This window comes from Armigeres subalbatus, unplaced genomic scaffold, assembly GCF_024139115.2.
Source record: "Armigeres subalbatus isolate Guangzhou_Male unplaced genomic scaffold, GZ_Asu_2 Contig1801, whole genome shotgun sequence".
In the NCBI taxonomy this organism is placed as follows: domain Eukaryota; kingdom Metazoa; phylum Arthropoda; class Insecta; order Diptera; family Culicidae; genus Armigeres; species Armigeres subalbatus.
The window spans coordinates 1-21,116 of record NW_026942619.1 but is presented as its reverse complement, the minus strand read 5'-3'; the positions used below and the strand labels follow the sequence as shown (position 1 = coordinate 21,116).

Below are 21,116 nucleotides of genomic sequence, written 5' to 3'. Positions count from 1 at the left end.
GTCCATTATCAAAACAGTTTATACATCTTGTCATAAATAATTAAGCCTTTATGAGAATTATTGTAATTCATTGTTTCGATTTCCGATGGTCGTTATAATTACTGCATCTACAAATTGGTATTCATATGTTCCAATCATTTTCACCGTAACCATTGACCCTCGCGTACGTAACACAGAAAAACCCCTCACAAATGGGTTACACTTTTCATCATCGCACTCTGACCGAATCGAAGCCACGTGTTTTCCGCCATTCCGTAATTTATGTATCGAAATTGAAAAATATGCTCTTGCATAATACGCATATTCCCGTACACATTTTTATCATCGCGCCAGGTCCCATCCCAACAAGCAAACACAATCAATTACACCCCTGCCGATCATATACACGAGAAGCCGGGTTAAGCTGAATCGACCTGAAAAGTGCAACAACGAGGGGTTTTATACCTATTGGGAATTATTTTTTTATTTCGAATCAACAACTGACGACGACGACCACGACTGCTGGAAACAGCTTTATTATTGTGTGCAAAAAACTGGACCTGACATCTGTATATATAATCATTCGACTTTCACTAGAACTGAACGGCGCACATCGTTCAAATAGGTTTTAGCAAGTTTAATCAAAGCATCGCAATTCCATTACAAATTGGACGAATAAAATGAAACCGTGATTGGTATACAAAGGTAAACTTTATTTTCCTAATGGTTAACGTGTCGTCTACACCCAACCAGCGTCTGTTAGATTTTCTGACATTTCTGTATAAGAAGCTACCAAAACCTGTATAAGAACTGGGCACATGCAAAAATCTAACAATCAGGACTAGTTTAAATAATTGGCCCCAACTTCCATTTAATGATACAACCTTAATTTCAAAATTCAATGTTACTCAGCCGATTTCCAATTGATTTTCAAACTATTTTCTTTGTCTTCTTTGTCCAAAATGGTTCTTGTTTGACGTTTTCAGACGCCGTCTAAATGAATCCTACTCTGTTTTCGGCTACTACGATTGCTGATTCAAGAAAAAGCTGTGAAACGGCAATGTTTTAGTTTTAGAAAAAAAACAAGTAATTTGACTACATTTATTTGTAATTTGTTACGCATTTATAGGATAGCACAAAAGTCCTAAATTAAAACGGATAAACGTCGTTTCCGAAACCTTCGTAATCCTTCTCTTGTTGACTTCAATAGAAACATGCTTATACTTCTTCGTGCAATTTGTTATGGAATTCAACACTACAATAATCACTATAAAAAGAGCATCAACCATTTCGCAGATTGGAATTCAATCGATTCCATTTTCCATAAATACCATAATAAATACTCTCGTAATACCATCATCTATCATTTTTCATTCCACAAACCCACATCCTATACACCCTCCTGGTATGCCGAACCACATTGTCCCATAAGCTAAAAAAATACAGAATTCTCAGATAAACCTACATTCACACATCCAAGCAGCAAAAAAACACAACCCCCAACGACGGACGGCGTAATGTGAAATTTATCGAATTTAATAACCAAAACCTACATCCGATTGGAAAGCTACAAATAAACAGCCAAACACCCACTCGAAACCCCTTCCGGTCAGGGCACAACAATGCGAAAAAAAATAAAAACACTAACAACAATTTATTGGCTCATATTATAACCCATTCGGTCTAAATCGGAAAACCCAGCAGCTCGCGATATACCCCTCGGCAGAACGAGGATCCGGTCAAGAACGCGAACAAACGTGGTCAGAGAAAAAAAAAAGTCATTTCCAATTTCGGTGAAAAAATTAATGAAAAGCAAATTCAAAACGAAAACACTCGAACGTCAGGGCGCTAATTTATTTGCACCACAATTTGAAACCAAAAAAAAAAGTATCTATTAACCGTTTTCAGTTAGTTAGATTTGTTCTGTTTCCGTTTTAGATCTAAACTTTGAGTTTCTATCGCATTTTATGCATCACTAGCAGACCCGACGAACTTCGTTTCGCCTAAAATTGATTTATTTTCTGATTAGATCTCAAGTTATGAAGAAATTGGTGTTTCATTTGTATGGGAGCCCCCCTTTCCAAAGCGGGGAGGGGTCTCGAACCATCTTAGGAACCTTCCCCGGCCCCAAAAACCTCCACATACAAATTTTCACGTCGATCGGTTCAGTAGTTTCCGAGTCTATAAGGCACAGACAGACAGAAATTCATTTTTATGTATATAGATTTTCTTACATATTTGCCCCATTGCTTGCTGCGATCATTGATATGCCCATTTGACTAGATTGGAGTTCCGCAATTAATTTATCCTCTTGATTTTTGTACATTCTTAGATTTACAATCGAATTTCATCATTTTGTAATTTTCATTTTTTTAGTTAGTAAATATGATATCGGATTCGCCTGCGGCTTCACTGGCATGCCAAAATTATATAACCCCGAATCAGAAACCAACTGCATGCGAAGTATTTACAAGCATAGAATCAAAACAGCCATGCAACCACCACGTCTTTTCTGAAAATATCGAACCATAACACCCCTCGCCTTCCATATTCATGAATCACTGCGATTAGTTGTTCCAAATTAGGACGAAGAAAAATCGGTTACCAATCGGAACTAACGTCACGCTTCTTCATTGGGAATTCAAAATTGAAAACAAATGTTCACTGCCCTCCATTACTTTCCCGCGCTACTTTTGCTACGATATGTATAGTCCGCGCAAACTCACATTCAAATACGGTAGTCTTAAATACATTAACCATCTAAAGTAGCACCCCGTTTCCCTTCATTTTTCCTAAGCAATGTGTTCGTACTTATAAAAATGTGTATAACCGTCGTAATAATTTATCATTTCACAACAGTTGACATCCAAAATAAAAAAATATTTACCTTTGTGGTTTCTCCTTTAGTTGACACATTTAATTTTACTTGAATATTCTTTATTTTTCTACTAGGATCTGTCGACTACTGACATGCCAGCGAGACGAACCCCTATTCTATGCAATTTCTTTAGTTGATACGATGGAAGTATTCCAAAAAAGGCAACACGTTTTCAGTAGTACGCACTCTGAATCGCGAAGCATCAAAGCGCGCTACGTTTTTCTCTATGAGACTATTTCTACGTATTTCGTCAAATGTTCCACTGCCAACGACTACGCCTCGAGAGTACTCGAGTGGTTTTCAAGAGGATGCGTAGGAATCTCCTATACGTCCACCGGTACAGTGGCTTTGACAGATATCACATCAACGTTGCAGTGTCGGGCAATGCAATTTCCGAATGTGTACTTTCTTGCCATTTTGAATGTTCAAACACTTGCCTTTGAACTGGCGCACATCAGCAGCAAGAATGTGCGTAGCAAATTAGCAATTTTGATCTGAATTGAAATTAAAAACCGAAATAATTTTCCACCAAAGAATCCACTGCATATTCGCATATCCTGGATTATGATGGCGATTTTATTAATGAATTTCCACGGGAAATTCATCTCATCTTCCAAGACTTTTCAAATGATTTTTTTAATGAGCATGGGCATGATTGACCGCCCACGGTTGCTACTCCGTTATTGTTAGGCCAGCTGTAATTACACAGAGAACCAATAGATGAAGTTTGGGACTAACATCATCTTCGATGTGTAAGAACTGGTGACCCAAAAATAAGCAATACCAGCGCCGGCCGCGTCCGAATGCAGGTCAATTAAGGAATAGGTAGGAAATTGTTGACGTGATACTCGCTTTGATAGAAGCCGAGTCATCTGCACTTCCACGAGAAATCACTGGGATGTTGGATATATGGGGTAGGTAGCGTGTCAGGGTTCGTTTTGGTAAACGGTCTGCCGTGTATAGCGTGTAGTTTGATTTAATATAAAAACAATCGAAAACGCTAAATATTTTAATTATCGACCGCACTACACGGATGCGAACTAAATTTTCACTTTCTATTTAACTTTCTCACCCGCACAAAGAGAACAAATTTTCGGCCGATCGTTTTGAGTACTGGAGAATCTGAAACACAAGAAAACACGCACTGAACTACACAGGATTTTGTTTTTACACGATTTTTTTTCGCTTTTTTTTTTGTGTCTTTATTAAAGAGACTTTCAGCCCGAGGCTGGCTCGTCTCTGTTTTTTTTTTTTTTTTCTCGTTTTTTTGATCTTGAGACTTCAATTTACCTCCAAAATCTTCGCAACATGTTTCAAAAAATCCAGCATAAATCAAAAAAAAAATCATATGATAATTAATATGCGTTAAACATTTAGGATGAGTGGAAAATTGAGAAAATGTAAATCGTGTAAAAACAGAATCCAGTGTAATTAAAGCTCGACCCACTTAGTATTCGGCCGTTTCTTTCTAATTACTGCGGCGCCTCTGGTGGCCGTACTGAGAAGTAAAATACATCACATCGTTGTGGAAGGTTTGTTTAATTTATGGTGAAAGTTTCATCAGTATTGATGCTCACGTTCAAAAGTTATCGAAAATGGAACGCGAGAGATGGGAACAAATTTTGCACACTAACGTTGAAAATCCAACATGGTCAGGAGGAATGATTTCAAAGTATCTAAAATTACCGAAATTGACTGTAAAAACTGTCAAACGTTATCGGGAAACACTATTGCTGGATCGCGTAGAACAAAACAATCGTAGAAGTGGAACATACGACCAGAAACTACAAGTGAAAGTCTGCAGAGCAGTTCGGAACCATTTTGGGATTTCCTTGCGTGATTTAGCGAAAAGGTTCACTGCGCCCACAGCACAGCTCAAATAATCTGTTGGCGCGAAGGTTTCAAGTCGTATGATGTCAGTAAGCGTCCCAACAGGACCCTGAAACAGATCCTGGTTGCCAAACATCGCGCAAGAATGCTGGTCGAGCAAGTTCTGACGAAATACAATTGATGTATTTTGATGGGCGATGAAATTCTCGCTTAACTTTTCAAAAGGACCTAAGTAACATTTTTTTTATGAATTAATTTGAGTACTGCAATCAAAAGCTTTCATATTGGTCGTTTGATTGCGCTATTCAAATTAATTCATGAAAAAAATGTTACTTAGGACCTTTTGACAAGTTGAGCGAGAATTAATTTTTAAATTGACTTTCAATCTCCGGGATACAAGTTTTACCTTGCCAAACGAAAGGGTAATGCCCCAGGAAAATTCAAATATGTCTATGCAGGCAAGATTGCACACAAATTGATGGTATGTCAAAGCATCTGCAGTTGTGGAAAGAAAACTAAAATTTTCATCACTGGAGCGACCATAAATGGGCAAATATACAAGGAAGAGTGTCTTCAGAAGCGATTTTTGCCATCCATTCAATCACACGACTGTCCGGTGTTGCTTTGGCCTGACTTAACAAGCTGCCATTACAGACGGGAGCAGGATGTAATGGAATGGTATGAACCGAATGAAAATGACGTTATTGAAAACTATCAACCCACCAACATGCCCAAATTTTCGTCCCAACGAAAAATATTAGGCAATTATCACAGAGAAACTTGAGAAATGCTGCAAAACAATCAGAAAACCATCTTATATGGAGAAGTGGTGTGAAAAAATGGCAGATCAAGTTGACCGTTCTACTGTACAAATAATAACGAGTGGTATTGAGAGAAAAGTCAGAAAATTCATCCGAAATGCCAATGAATAATTTTTCGATATTTTTTCCTTCAAAGTTTACTAAATTCCCTGTATAATAAAACCTGAACCACCTTTTTATGTACTTTTTTGGCAAAGAAATGTCTAATTTCATGCGGCCAAATACTAAGTGGATCAAGCTTTAATGTTATTACCGGCCGAGTAATGCAGAACACAATATTTCGGCAGATCGCGTAATCGTTATGCTGTCCGAAACGAGAGAAAACACGCACTCTGAAATGATTTTTTTTTAAATTTGCACAAAGTATTTACAAAAATGCTTGGGATTTTCATTGGGAAATTTTTCCGAATTTCCAAAGGTTTTTTTATTAAATTACAAAGAAAATTTTGCTCTTTCGAAAAGCGCGCGAAATACATATATTGGATAAATTGAAAATGTTAATGTTTATAAGAATAAGCAATACTCTGGGATCTAATCCAAACACACTATATCCCAATAACTTTTTCCCTTTATTTATGTAAATTTTTAAATTTATAGTTTTTCACTCGTCGAGAGTACCAAGGCCAGGGGCACTTGGCAGGGGGAGGGGGCAGGATGGCCACCCTCAGGTCCAACCGTGGGACCTTCCAATGGCAAATTTTAATTCAAATGAATATAATATTAACACTATAAAATTTGAGTAGAATGGTTAATGATTAAAAGTGGTCGGCGAGAGGAAACTATGACGTAACATAGCAGACAACAAAGTTGAAATAATCCAACTACAGGAAAGGAAGCACGGAAAATCTAGGTAAACCTTGGTAGTAATAAAATAGGTCCAGTGACGTTGAGTGCGCTGCTCTCCGGAGATAATTTAAATGGCTTGAGGCAGGAGACTCACCCAAAATGTCGCGGTCAAGCCTCTTATTCCCTCTGGCCATTCGATTTCGAAATGGAAACCAAATTCCGACGATGTTCCAATATATCCGACCGTAGTTACAAGTATACAGAACGCCGGAGAATTAATTAAACAATAGCAGAACGCTGAATATCAGCTTCAAAGCGCTGAAATTGTTGAAATCAGCATATTCGTTCTTGCATTGCTGCAGTAAAAAGACCAGGGAATTAATGGATATGCGATTGAAGCGAAATTAATGAAATTGGGGAAGTGCATTGCCCCCTCCAGCTGACCTTGTTGAAATCGGTGGTTAATGTTGCAATGGACTCAGAACCCGGGTTGGGGTTCCCGGGCTACCCGAAAGGAATGTCCGAAAGCCTCGAATTGTGGGAACTTGCTCCCAAGATTGATCTCGGGGTCCCAATGAAGCCGTTAAATGAGTTTGTATAGGCCCTCCATCTTTTGAGAATGTGTAGAGGGCGGCGATGCTAGCAGGTATCCCGTAGGTATCCCTGAGAGCCTGATATTTGGGGCATCGACAGGCATAATGTTCCACGGTGTTGCAAACATCACAGACGTCGCAGGTTGTATGAAAAGGGCTCCCGTCGATGTTATGCGAGAGCCGTTTGTGTCCGGTTCGGAGCCGGGAGATGATTTGCTGTTCTTTGAGATTAGATAGGTCTGTCCATGCCGATGTGGTCCCTTTAATTTTCCGAAGGTATCCGGAAGTTATGACAATCCAGGAAATTTCCCAGTTTTCTCGTACAGCTTACCTTATCCAGGTTTTTACGCCCCCCAACGGGACGGATGACCTAAAACGCTGGTTCTGATATCCGTCTCCGGCAAGGGATCTGCCGTGATGTTTCCAGGCACTCCGCAGTGCTTAGGCTCATCGCTCTGGAGTACGGAAATAACGCTGACATAGTCGGACAGGACGAGAATGGGTTTTGCTTGATGGATGGGTGGCGGCGATGAAAGCCGCGGCTGCTTCGGCCGAAAAGATGTTGCACATATCCGGAAGGCTGTTTGACACAGTGAAGTCAGTCCCGATGACCTCAATGCCGACTCCACGGCCCGAAACCGACCCATCCGTAAACCTGTGTTCATGGTTGGGGATATCACTGTTAAGGAGCTCGGACACCGAACTTCTAAGAGCCACCGAATTATCACCCCTACGGAAGTTGCTTGCTATGGAGCTATTTATAGTGACTGTTGAGGAGTGCCAGCTCCTCGATCCATGCCAGTGGACTCGCGCTACTGGGGGGAGACCGACGCCGGCCATCGTGCGACGAGGTTTAGACAAGATCCGAAACAGTTTGACGCTGGTCCGGCAACTTATTTTAACTTCTCGGAAGTGCGGGAGGAACGAAAGGCTCCGGTCAATGAAAACTCTGAGAACTTTCACAATGTTTTTGTTGGGGATGGGCTGGTCACCCAATTTAAGGCTCGGTCCAGATAGTTGATGTCTCCACCTGCAGACGTATCCTCGTACACATTTGCTGGCTGTCGTAGTAAAACCTACTGAGTTAGCCCAACGGAGGACAGCACCGGCCGCAGATTGTGCCTTGGTCCGAGTACGAACGGGCATGTCGCCGACGACGACCTACAGAATATCGTCTGCATATACGTACACAGTAAAATATTCTGAAAATTAGCCACGATGGAAATCCTTACTGAATGTAAAATTTGGTAACAAAATGTGTACTAAATCATAATTTTCAATTTCTGTGATGTAAACGATAAAATCGTTGATACTTCCATTCAACATGACTTAATTTTACATGCGTCTAACGGAAACCTTGTTGTGCGAGAACGTGGCTGTCAAAACAAATCCCATTCCATTTCATGCAAACCGCAGCTGGCGCTTATTTTATTCATATAAGCATCAATCAAATTGAAATATTCGGATGTTTGTACAAAGTGGCCCTCATAACGCAGCATTTCATCGCTGTAACTCAATGATTTTATAACATCCCTTCGAGAAATCTCTGATGTATTCAATATACTGAGACTCAAACATTCGCGTCTCGAAGAAGTTTCCGTGTCATGTAAATTTAAGTTATCGTTCAGTCTGATGAAGAATAATCAAATCGACAGAACGCTTAACTTGATACTCTTTGGTCGGCTCGCTTTCAAGAAGCTGAAATGCACGAGTGGCTAACGAGGTGGCCCCTCACTCTGTGGATTGAAGTTCTATTCCCATGTTGGTCGCATTTTTTTTTATTCTTATAAAAATATAAACTCGTAAATTACAGCACGTGTAAATTTAAAATAACCTATAACCTTACGTTGCTTAACACGGAGGTCAATTTGTTACATCTACTTGAACGAAAATTTACAGGTTTCGTTCGAACTGTGTAGATATATGTTGAGGGGGAGGGAACGAAACACCCCGTTCATAGCCACGAGGTACAACGTGATGACTAGAACGGATCCCTGTGAAGCACCTGTTTCCTCCTCGAACTATGATTATCAATCATAACTTGAAAAGAGCGCCCTGTGAGGAAATTACAAAAGCAAGGAAGTTGCCGGAAAATTCCCGGGTCCAAGTCCTGTTGCAGGCCTTGGAGATATCCAAGGAAACTAGATCCACGTGCTTGCCGTCGTTGTAGGCGTTCTCCAATACATCTCCCAGGTATGCGAAATATGTTTCCGTGCCGTATGCCGGTCGGAACGCGTGTTGGCGGAAACCGAACTTACCTTCGGCTTCTAATTTATCCCTCATACGACGATTCACTAATCTCTCAACGACATTGGAGACACTGCTTATTGAATATACAACTAATCGCAATTTAGTCCTTTGGGTTGTTTTTCTTATTAGGTTAAGTGGAATGAGAAGTGAGATGTTCGAAATAAAAAGTGGTTGGAGAAAGTGAGAACTGAGAAGTGTGAAATAAGTGTCCGAAGTGAGTACTGAGAAATGAAACTGGTGAGAAGTTTGAGATGATAATTAGGCAGTAAAGCGAAATCTTTAGTTAGAGGAAAGCGGTGAGTGGTGAGATATAGAACAGAAACAAGAAGAAAGAAGGAAGGAATACGGGAAAAAGAAAGAATAAAGAAGAAGTAAAATAAGGAGAAAGGAATAAGGATGAAAGAAGAAGAAAAATACGGAAGAAAAGAAGTAAAATCTAGGATTGGAAAAGGAAAAAAACGGACGAAGTAAGAAGGCATATGTAAAATGGTAAAAGAAAGAAGGAAGTAAAATGAAGGAAGAAGAAAAAGAAAAGAAAAAGAATAACAAAGAAGAAGAAAAAAGAATTAAGTAGAAGGAAGTAGGAAGAAGTTGGAAAGAAGAAGGAAAAAAAATAATAGGAGAGAGACAAGAGAAAAAGGATTAAGAAAGAAGACATACATAAATTGAAGAAGGAAGAAAGGCAAAAGAGGAATAAGAAAGAAAGCAGAAGGAAAAAGGAAGAAGAAAGAGGAAAAAGGAAGACGGGAAAAGGAAAAAGAGGAAGGGAGAAGGAAGAGAGAAGAAGAAAGAAAAAGAGTAAACAAAGAACAAGGAAAAGGAAGAAGGCAGAAGGAGAAGAAAGAAGGACTAAAATGAAAGAAGATTGAAGAAGAAGGAAGAAGGAACGAAAGCAGAAGGAATAAAAAAGTAGGAAGAAGAAAAATGGAAAAAAGGTGGACCAAGGAATTAGGAAGAATAAAGAAGAAAGAAGGAAAAAGAAGGGAAAAGGAAAGAAAAAGAAAGATTGGAGAAGTAACGAGAAAAGAAGAAGGAATAACTAAGAATAAAGAACAAAGGAAGAAAGAAGAAGGAAAAAAAAGTAAATAGAAGAAAGAAAGAAGGACGAGGAAGTGGGGGGTACCTTAGCCTTGCGGTAAGATGCGCGACTACAAAGCAAGACCATGCTGAGGGTGGCTGGGTTCGATTCCCGGTGCCGGTCTAGGCAATTTTCGGATTGGAAATTGTCTCGACTTCCCTGGGCATAAAAGTATCATCGTGTTAGCCTCATGATATACGAATGCAGAAATGGTAACCTGGCTTAGAAACCTCGCAGTTAATGACTGTGGAAGTGCTTAATGAACACTAAGCTGCGAGGCGGCTCTGTCCCCAGTATGGGGATGTAATGCCAATAAGAAGAAGAAGAACCTCATCAAGCTGCTTACATTGGAGGGTCACTTCGTCATGTAGAACCCTCACTTCAACACTCTTGCCTGAAACCTCATGGGCTAGTGCTCCATATGAGGTACCGCTCGCCTGTGAGTCCTTCCTTAAGACAATAACTTCCTTAAGTTAATAACTGTGGAAGTGCGTAATGAACACTAAGCTGCGAGGCGGCTATGTCCCAGTGGGGGATGTAATACCAACGAAGAGAGAGAGTTTTGAAACAGAAAGTTGTCATCCAACTATCAACAAGACACCCGAATTGTTATGATATAAAGAAAGAAAAAAAGCAGAAAGAAAAAATAAGAAGAAATAATAATAAAAAAAATTAAGGAACAAATAGAAGAAAGAAAACGATAAGAGGAGGAAGGAACAAGGAATAAGAAGGAAGAAGGAATAAAACGAAAGAAGGAAGAGTGAAGAAAGATAAAGGAAGGTGGATGAAGGGAGAGTAAGGAAGGCGTAAAAAAAAAGAAAGAAGAAGAAAGGAGTAAATGTGCCCTCAGATGTTACAAGCAAATTACTCGCAACGAGCATTTTGAACAGAATAACAAAACATGATATGGACTTGATTGATATAAGAGATAAAAGAACAGGCAACAATATCAAAAAATTGCACCGAAATATCATTTAAATATCAAGATATGCTATGGATAAGAACAAACTAATGGCACATGATATTGATCACTTCTTACAAATAGCATAACTTGATCTTTTTATGATATTTCAGTGCAAAATATTGATATTATCGTCTGATCTTTTATCTCTTATATCAATCATGTCCATATCTCATTTTGCTATCTTATCAACATTTGATATTATTGAGCTATTTTCGTCTACTCGGGTAAACATGACTTCATAAATTGTTTCAATTCTGCTCCTTGAATGGCTTAATATACTTTGGATTTCAAAATTTTTCACGTGGGACAACTGTACGATTTGAATGGGATGTATATATAAAGTAGAATAACCTTAAATAAAACATGGATTGGTAATGCATTAATTCATCCAAAATCCAGTTTAAATTATATCACATTCACACGATTCGATTTTGTTAGAAGCTGTATCATTTATTGTCGAGTAGAACGCAATCGCTCAGTTTCCATTTTTGAAAAAAAAATAAATTGCTGAGTTGCCCTTCATACATGGAGATACTGGTGGAAATACATTTTAGTTCGATAATATTTCTTGAAAATTGGTCCCATCGTCCTTTTTTTATTTATTTGTGAGAATTCCCAAAAGTATCTAAATTTTTCTATCAAATCTCCGTTCGATCATAGTACAGAATCAAAATACTTTTTAAACTTAAAAATAAATTGAGGAATAGTCTGATTCCCCGAAGAACGGCGCACCCAACTAATGAATGTAGCTTCGCTCATTATCCTTAATGAGAGCTTCAAATATTCTTCGAAAATCCCTTTTCATATTTTTTTAATATTTTTTTCGTAGAAACTTTGTTCAGAAAAAAATGTTCGATTGTCGCCACACAAATGCTTGATTTCGCAAATTAAATTTTAAAACTCTCCTTGAATTCAACCCTGTATTAGCGTGCAAATGAGGAAACATGGAAACGTCTAGATATATTATCTTGCTGCAGTCTGAACACCTCGTAATAATCACTTAACAAAGTCATAAATAGCCCAATCTGAATAGGCTATAAAATTCAAACGGGAGGCTCCCCCTTTTGTTCCACCGTTAGCTCGAAGTTGCTGAATTTCAATGGCAGTTTTACTGGGCATATAGCCCATTCGGACTACTAGATTAATCACTTGATAAACAATAGTATCTTAATAAACTTCATATACTTTTTAGTATAGAATCAAGATACTATTTATCAAGTGCTTGAAGTCTGAATAGGCTACCCGAGTAGCACACATGTTGCAACTTTTTCGCGGAACTTATATGTGATCAAATTTGATTGCATTTAAGTTGCTGCAACCAAACTGTTCAAAATGCACTGCTTGGGTTTTATTATTTCAAGCACCCATTTATTTATAGGTACTATTTATGTAGACCATGTAATAAATTCTTCTTTATCATTCAGTACAATGATAGTGCAATGATAACGTAGATAATATTTGAAATTATAAAGAGCCTCGTCCTCGATTTCGTCATTTGGTCTGCACAGTAATTTCTGATGTCCTGCGCAGCCTCCACAACGCAGGTTTGCCTTATTACCCGAGAAGAACTCGTTTCCCGAAAAGAACTCAGAACGTGCACCACCTCCAAATGCACTGCACGTGTCAATAAACAGGTAAACAGCGCGATCCACGTCTTGTCTGTCCTGCGCACGACGGTTAAGGCCATCCTCGAAACTTTGCGACGACAATGATGCACCTTACATCATAGGTAAGACGCTGCCACTTTTTGGATCGCTGCATCTACGTGTGGAATGTAACTTAACAGTCATAACTCGTTCAGCAGCACAGCACAAATCGAAAGAAAATCGTTAAAGCAACTTGATTGTGACTTAACCTAGGGTCACCGCCTGGTTGTGTCCATGGTCACTCCTCTCATGAATGGTAATGTCTCGTGATCTGGTAGTCGTCCGGAAGAATCACTGAGAACCGCAAGTCGGGCAGTAGGAACTCCGTCCGCTCCACTCGTCCCTCCATTCTGGTCAAAACAGGCTCGTTTACCAGCTTGTACAGCGGACTGCATTTCTCGAGTTCAGCTGACCTTTCGCTGCTCGCAACGTCTCTCTCGGTAGCTTTCTTTTTTGGACGTTGGACTACATCTCTCTTTTCCATATTGGGGTACACATTATGATTATGAAAATCGGAGACCGCCACGGAAATATGATAGACTTCGGAGGTTGATATCTCACCCGTTTCTCGATGGATCTCCATTTTTTTGGACCATTCGATCAAGTATGAGTCAACGCTTCTTCGTACTTATCTGAGAGTACTGATTGTTAACTGTTTATTATCGATAATTGATAAAAAGTTTAGAAATAGATAAACCAACCAATCACGTACATGCATCGCAAGCACAGACATCAAAATTAAGCAAATTGCAAAAGGACAACTTTCTGTTGTCGCCAAACGATTAAGTTTTGCTCTTTGAAGAAAATTCATCTTGTATCAACCTTCTTTTGCATAAAATGGTGGCCCTGAAAAAATCGATTTGATTTCCAATGACCAATGACCGGAAACAAAACCAAAGAATATTGCCAGAAAATTTCACTTTCCTCCGACGACAACCAAATCGATGAGGACGCCACCTTATTGGCAATATTCGTTTAGCTGCTTTAGTGTTTGAAAAGGCGCATTATCGCAAATAAAAGATATTTTCAGAATCGGCATTCTCGTTCAAACGGATAAATTTGAAAACTTAAGCCGAATAGTCTGTTCGTCTGGGTGAAGATTTTTCTCAACGGCCAATACTGTGTGTAATTAATTCTTGAACTTCCTTTCACCGGTGCCATAGAAAACGATACACGTATGCTTTCATCGCGAGCGAAAACCTGAACGTTGCAAATAAATATATTTGCGTTTGGATTCGCGCCGCTACCGATTCTGCTTATTTTTCCTTTATTTCGGTCATTTTTGAGGATGGTGTCTTCTGGGATTCCTCTACAGAAAGCTAGACGAATGGCTTCGGCGATGATGCGGCCTATGAGTTGTGTTAATCCCTTTTCCACGGTTGGAGACTCAAAGTCCATCCAACTGGGAGCAGCTATTCGGTTCGAATGACCCCCAAGCAGTTTGCTCAATGTTAATAAAGAGACACAAACTATGTTGACAAACACCATCCATTTCGTATAGCTACGTGGTCCTACGTCACCTTTGCGTACAACCCGATTGGGCTGTACCTTTGAGATTTTGATCCACAGTTCGACACAAATGGCCGACGCCACTATACGAACCAGGATCCTCCCCTTCGAGTAGCGGCTCACTTCCACAAGAACCGCTGGTACCTCCACGATGTGTAGCGATAGATGAACTCCCGATTTGCATCAGTCGTATTCGTTGGCGGCAAACTCATCCTCGGTCATTCCTGCTCAATGGTATCCTCGTACCCACACGTTATTTGAGTATATATACTGGTTCTTACTTCACTTCGTCAACAGGTCTGCCACATTATGCTTCGGAAGCACACTACGCCAATATATAAGCCTTGTTAGGCTTAGAATCTCTTTCGTACGAAATCCGACGTGCTGCTTGTATCGGCGAAGATCGGACAAGATCCATGTTATTGCCAGGGCCGCATTTAGCCGGAAGGGGGCCCCAAGGCCGACAGCTTTTGGGGCCCCCAAAATTTATAAAAAATGTTTGTTTTAGTACATAAGATTTGTTGGAGCCCGAGGCCACGGCCGCACCGACCCCCCCCCCCCCTAAATCCGGCCCAGGGTATTGCACAACGTCAGCAACGTTCGTGCAGCGAGTATCGCTGCTAGAAGCTCCAGACGTAAAACCGACAGCTTTCCCTCGACCTGTCACAATCGCGCACATCACCTCTGCTCGTACCACGGCTGGAAAATACGCCACTTACCCGTAACCCATTCTAAACGCATCCAAAAAGATGCAGCAGTCCAGCAATCCACTTCTTGAATAAGGTTTCGTCAGCGAGGCAGCCCATGAGCAGCGTTTCGCTGGCAGCCCATGAGCTACAGGTCCTGGATAAGTATTTTTCTAAGATAGGCGACTGGCGTAACGAATCTCATGAAAAAGCAGATTACTCGTGGGAGAGGAACTATATACCCGGACCCTAGAACAGCTCCGAATGTAGGATTTACAGCCACTAAAGCGCTCCTGATCAGGCGTATGTTGCCAGGTTTCTTATGCCTAGTGCGTTCATCCCGCTTATGGCCATCTGGTAGCTGTCGGAGAATCTTCTCTCGTCCTGGTGCTACAGCAACCTTATTTTGAAACGGTCACCTTCTCACTTTGTTATCGTCTCAAGGATCTCTTGAGCTTTTTCCTCCTCCATCAGTTCTGGTATGTCATACGACATAGACGCTGTGTCATCCAACACGTACTGCTGTCGCATCAAGTCATGCAATTGCTGGTTGCTCAACGGTCCAACGGAATGAAGATTAACGTACGGCCGCCTTCGCTTCTTGACTGCCGTAGTTCGTCAAGCCCATTGCCGATCATACAGCCATCGGTTGGTTTGGCTTCCCAATACGTGGTGTCAACGGGGCAGATTGTTCAACCTAATGAGAATCATTGGTACGCCGTTCAGAAAGTTCGGCACCCCCAAGAAATGATTCTCGGACACACACGTAACTTTGGCACCGTTGGCGTGTTAAACAATGGAAGTTTCTCTCTCGAACACCTCGCCGACATTATCAACTACGTCTTTCGATATTCTTTCTCAATCCGGTTGATGGGTCCAGATCACGTGACGATTAGCGGCTCGAGTGTTCCTTCTGCCTTGTGCACAACTACGTAGAGCACCAAGTAACATGTAACTAGACCCAACCACCCCATCCTTAATTACGTAACGTTCACTGAGGAAATGCCCAATTGATATAAAAACAGCACAAAAAACCGCTATTGTTGTTGTTTTGTTTTATGTGTTATCCTCATTTTAGACAGGACATTATATTAATGCAAATTGCGTAACCGATTTGATTTTTTTTAATTTGGTTACTATTGTTACGTAACCATTCCTTAACTCCCCCTCCCCCTGCAACAGAATAAGTAACGGTTGCTCAATCCCGCTCCCTCTTTATCACGCGTTACGTAATTTCGGCACAGAGCCATTCAGCCGTTATGCCTCCATAGCATCCACCAGCGTCTATGAAAAAGGTATCATATTGTCGCTTACCAACTAACGTATATCACCGCAGACATCATTCGGTAAAATCACTTCGCTTTCTGTAACTGTGTTGTTTCTTCTACCCGTTGCAGCAAAGTCAATTCCGCATCATACAACGAAATTTCGTAAAACACCGACCACCATTATGAGTATTAAGGCCAAGGGCCTCATACGCCTGTCACTGGCGAACAAAGCTCGTGTACTCTGCATCGAAGCTTAGAACCAGTGTTAGGGCGCAATCGTGTGTGTGCATAAAAATTGCCACGCCATAACAAAAAGGTAGTAGAGAATTAACACTGTTGTTTACATTTTAGAACCAGCACATGTCGGGGTACGGATTCAGTGCTCCGCCTTCTCCCCCTGAGTCAGGCAGACTTCACAGAGTTTGTGCCTCTCGACTTCTCGTAGTTGCTTACCGATAGTTCGACGGCAGCTTGTTGACCAACTCCTGCACAGTTTGGCACCAACATTCAAAAGGACGAAACTGCTTTTGTAAACATAAACTTCTTCCTCCTCTGACTTTCCGAATAGACTCCGCAGGTCTCGAATCAGGCCTAGAACTGAATCATGTGGAACTAATCAAATCCTGACTGAATCAAAGGTGTCCCCTTGCAGTCTATTCTGCAGTCGCTTTAAATTCTCTTAATTCATGAATCTACACGCCGCTGTGGTGGAAATTCTTCGACATTCAGAAGGGTTTTTTTTATTCTGAGATTTCACGAAAAATTCTTCGGAAATGAGAACGTCTAGGTCTTTTTTGCATCGGATAAATATGCATTAAAAAGCATCTCACATAACAAAATATTTTTGTTTAAAAAATCAGTATAATAAACTATTAATTATTAATAATAGACTTTCTTTGGGATCAAAACAATACTATAAGATATTACAAAAAAAAAATATTTGCTTGGATAAGGTTCCTATTTCAGACAAAGCTTTCATTGCAGCTTGACAATGTAGACCCTGTATGTAACTCCTTAATCGACTCAAACTTAAACGGACAGTACCTTCATTTCAATTGTTTTTGACTCTTTTCCATCTTTTGACAATATGCTAGACATTATCCCCCCTTATAGACTGTTGAATTTACTTCACATTCCTACTTATGTTATATTAAACTACAACAGATTTTGTTTTTCAATCTATTTTTATATTCATATTGTTTCATGGTAGTTGTTCGTGGTAGTTATCATCAACACAATCATCAGTATAATGCCAAACTATGATGTAGAACACTTTACCCAATATTCAACTATCAGATATATTTTGTACTAATTTGTTTATTCTTATCAGTTTGTTTGTATCTATTTTCACAAAGCACCCTCAACGACTTCAGTTCTGTTCGTTTTTGAATGCTAAATAATGCACTCCCAAATAATATACCACAACGTTTGAACGAAAACCCCAGATTCACCACGTGTCACCCAAAGAGCACCAGACACTCTGCACAAAACTCTGAATTCCCCCATCACCCACCACGTTTAACAGTCTAATTTTGAAATGTGCACCGTTTTGTCTGAATCCACTTCCATTATCGGAACAGCAGCCGTCGACACCATTTCCACCATTTTATTATTATTGTTATGGTATGGCAATAGAGATCATCATCCTCAGAAGCAATTTCATAAGGCAAATTAGTTCCGCTTTTTTTTACGGCTGAATATTGTTTGATTTTCCCTTACCTGTGTTTCCTTCCAATGATCGGAATCCACAAATCTGGCACTCTGTTTAGTTCTTCCGGTGCACAACAAGAACGGAACGCTTTTTGTGTGTGTAAGACCAAACCGTCACCTGTGAACACGCCCCATCGATCCCCTCGAACACCCAAACTCACCACTCCCAGTCGGAACTTCTCCACTATTTCACGGCCACCACCCTGTCAAAATCCAATCAGAACAAATCAAATCAAACAAAACAGCCTTTCAACCCCAAGCAAGTTTCACAAGATTGCCTTTTAGTAATAAACCCATATGATATGCATTATGAAAAGTTTTTTTATTTACCAATATGCGAAATTCTCTCTCGAACGCAGAGAGGAGAAACGAAACTGTTCATCGTTTTTACTAGAATGTGTCCTCTTCTTTCTCTTCTTATCTCTTTCTTCCATTTTCTCTGTGTGTTTCTTTCTGTCTCCATTTTATGTCACTTTCACATTGTAATTTCCTTTCCTTCATCGAAATGATCGCCGGCGAAACCAAAACCACACGTGGCATTTTTATTCACCACATGGCGGCACAATAATTTGAAAAAAAAACACACAAACACACACGCGCCGAACCAAACACACTCACAAACCCACACCCTATCACGCGCGTCCCAATGATCAAACCGAATACCGAAAATCTAGCGGAAGCAATCCTCGGCCGGCACAGCACACTGGAGGTGAAGTCGCTGCATTTGGGCGGGTTGTTCCACGCCGAGGAGGAAATCCAGATGACGGCCGCCATGCCGAATTTTGTCGGGCAGCTTCAGGGTTTCGTCTACAATGGACACCGGTGAGTAGAAGAGTTCGAATGATCTTATATTTAGTTTTTTCATTCATGATTATCAATGAAGAATACAATTTAGGGCGGTTCTAAGGGTTTTCTGTTCATAATAACTGATTAACTATTTTCTTCGGTTAAGTAACGATATTACTGGAAGAAGAATACCAACAGGTTATATCCACATCTATTTCTCAGCTACATCGACCTTGTAAAGACGCTTGGACCGGAGCTTTCCGCGCTACCAACAACAACGTTTAAGCTGACGGCACGCTTCATCAACTCTCCACCGGGGTCGCCGTACCTGCCAGCGACTTTCCGATCGAAGCACTCGTACGTTGGTTTGCCAATGTTGAAGGCGTACTCGTCCGTGTTCATCGATTTCCGGTTCAAAACACTGGAACCCAATGGTCTGCTGTTTTACAATGGTGGCAAACGAAGCGACTTCGTAGCTGTGGAACTGGTCAACGGTCACATCCATTACGTATTCGATCTGGGTGACGGACCAATCACAATTCGGGACAAAGCCAGGATTCACATGAACGACAATCGGTGGCACTCGGTCAGTATTCGACGACCGGGACCCAAAACGCATACCTTGGCGGTTGATGAATCCATCGAAATCTACACTGCCAGCGGAAACAATATGCACCTGGAGTTGGAAGGAATCCTATACGTAGGCGGTGTTTTTAAGGACATGTACTCGCGATTGCCGTCGAGCATAGCTTCCCGAAATGGTTTCGAGGGTTGCATGGCCTCCGTGGACTTGGCCGATACGACGCCAAGTCTGACAGAGGACGCAGTGGTGCCGAGTTCATTGGTCGTGACAGGCTGCGAAGGCCCCACCAAATGTAGTCAGAATGCTTGCGCCAACCGAGGGATCTGCGTCCAGCAGTGGAATGCGTACGCTTGCGAGTGCGACATGACTTCGTTTACAGGACCGACCTGCTACGACGGTGAGTTGGTTTTTGCTTTGTTATGTCAAATACTTGACTCAATTTGTTCATTTCAGAATCCATATCGTATGAATTCGGCACCAACAAAGGGCTGATTCAATACACTTTCCCACCTGGACGGCAACCTGACACGGAAGAGGACAATGTCGCACTAGGTTTCGTAACAACTAAGTCGGACGCGGTGCTGCTACGAATCGAAAGCTTGACGACGCAGGATTACATCGAAATGGAGATTGTAGGTTTCCAACACGTTAACTTTGATATTAACCCACAACCAACTTTTATATCATTTGAAACAGGTCGAGGGCAATGTGTTCATCGTGTACAATATAGGATCACACGATCTTCCCCTAGGCGAGATCGGTGTCAAAGTCAATGACAATAATTACCATATCGTGCGCTTCACCCGATCCGGAGCCAACGCTACGCTCCAGATCGACGACTACAATGTTCAGACGTTATTTCCTACTGGTATGTATCGTTTGTAAACGTCCTTCAACGATCAATCTTATGCCGAATTTCCCGCTCCAGGTCACCAATCGACCAGCTTCACGTCAATGTCGAACGTCCAGGTCGGCGGTAAGATCTCCCGCAACGGACGCTCCCGTATCGAGCGGCCGTTCAGCGGAGTGATCGCCGGCCTCTCGGTAAACCGGCTACGAGTACTGGACCTGGCGGCAGAACGAGACCCCCACATCAACATGCGGGGCGATGTACAATTGGTAACTGGCGTTTTAGATAGAAATGACCAAAGAATGCAGCAGGTTAGAATTTTAAACAAAAAGCAATTCGACGACCGTTCAATCTAAGATCAAATTATTTAAAAATCAACCAAGACAACCAGTCGCTCTTTATTGTTTAAGTTTGTCGATACTCCTCTTCTGTATCAGTTCTGATTGTTTCGGTTTCATTCGGCGCTCTCTTTCTCTCTAGTGAAAATCATCGATCAATAGTGCAAAATTTACGCATTAACTTTTCCGTATTCAGCAAAAAACTATTGATCTTTATTCGCTTCCTCATTTGCGCTCTTTAGTTTCAGACCAGATTTCCTGACACGCATCAGCGTTGCTCCATTTCGTTTGACGGCCATTCAAGGAAATGTGATGCTGATGCGGTTGCCCATTTTGTTCTTATCTTTCTTAGAAGTGTAAATGTCTGTTTTGTGCTGTCCCTTTTTGCGAATATCGAACTAATCGAGTATTTAACAATAGCTGAGTGTCTTTGTAATATGCACCATTTTCAAGATTTCCAATGCACCAATAAATATGTGAATATATATAAGGACCTTAACAAAAATAACCTCATGATTCTGTTGAGCGCGATTTACTGGATATTCCACTGTTTTAGTAGAG

General features: G+C 40.9%; 1 protein-coding gene across 1 annotated transcript; it reads left to right on the top strand.

The window, feature by feature from the left end:
* Positions 1-18,644: 18,644 nt before the first annotated feature.
* LOC134203346 (neurexin 1-like) lies at positions 18,645-20,980 on the top strand. The gene is made up of 5 exons (XM_062678218.1): positions 18,645-18,820; positions 19,007-19,764; positions 19,821-19,999; positions 20,064-20,235; positions 20,296-20,980. The coding sequence occupies exons 1-5, from the start codon at positions 18,645-18,647 to the stop codon at positions 20,571-20,573; spliced, it is 1,563 nt and encodes a 520-aa protein (XP_062534202.1). The 3' UTR covers positions 20,574-20,980.
* Positions 20,981-21,116: the final 136 nt, after the last annotated feature.

Coding starts and splice junctions, on each gene's coding strand:
- LOC134203346 (XM_062678218.1), top strand. CDS start 18,645: ATGATCAAACCGAATACCGAAAATCTAGCGGAAGCAATCCTCGGCCGG. Junction 19,765..19,820: donor AGGACCGACCTGCTACGACG/GTGAGTTGGTTT, acceptor TGTTCATTTCAG/AATCCATATCGTATGAATTC. Junction 20,236..20,295: donor TCAGACGTTATTTCCTACTG/GTATGTATCGTT, acceptor TTCCCGCTCCAG/GTCACCAATCGACCAGCTTC.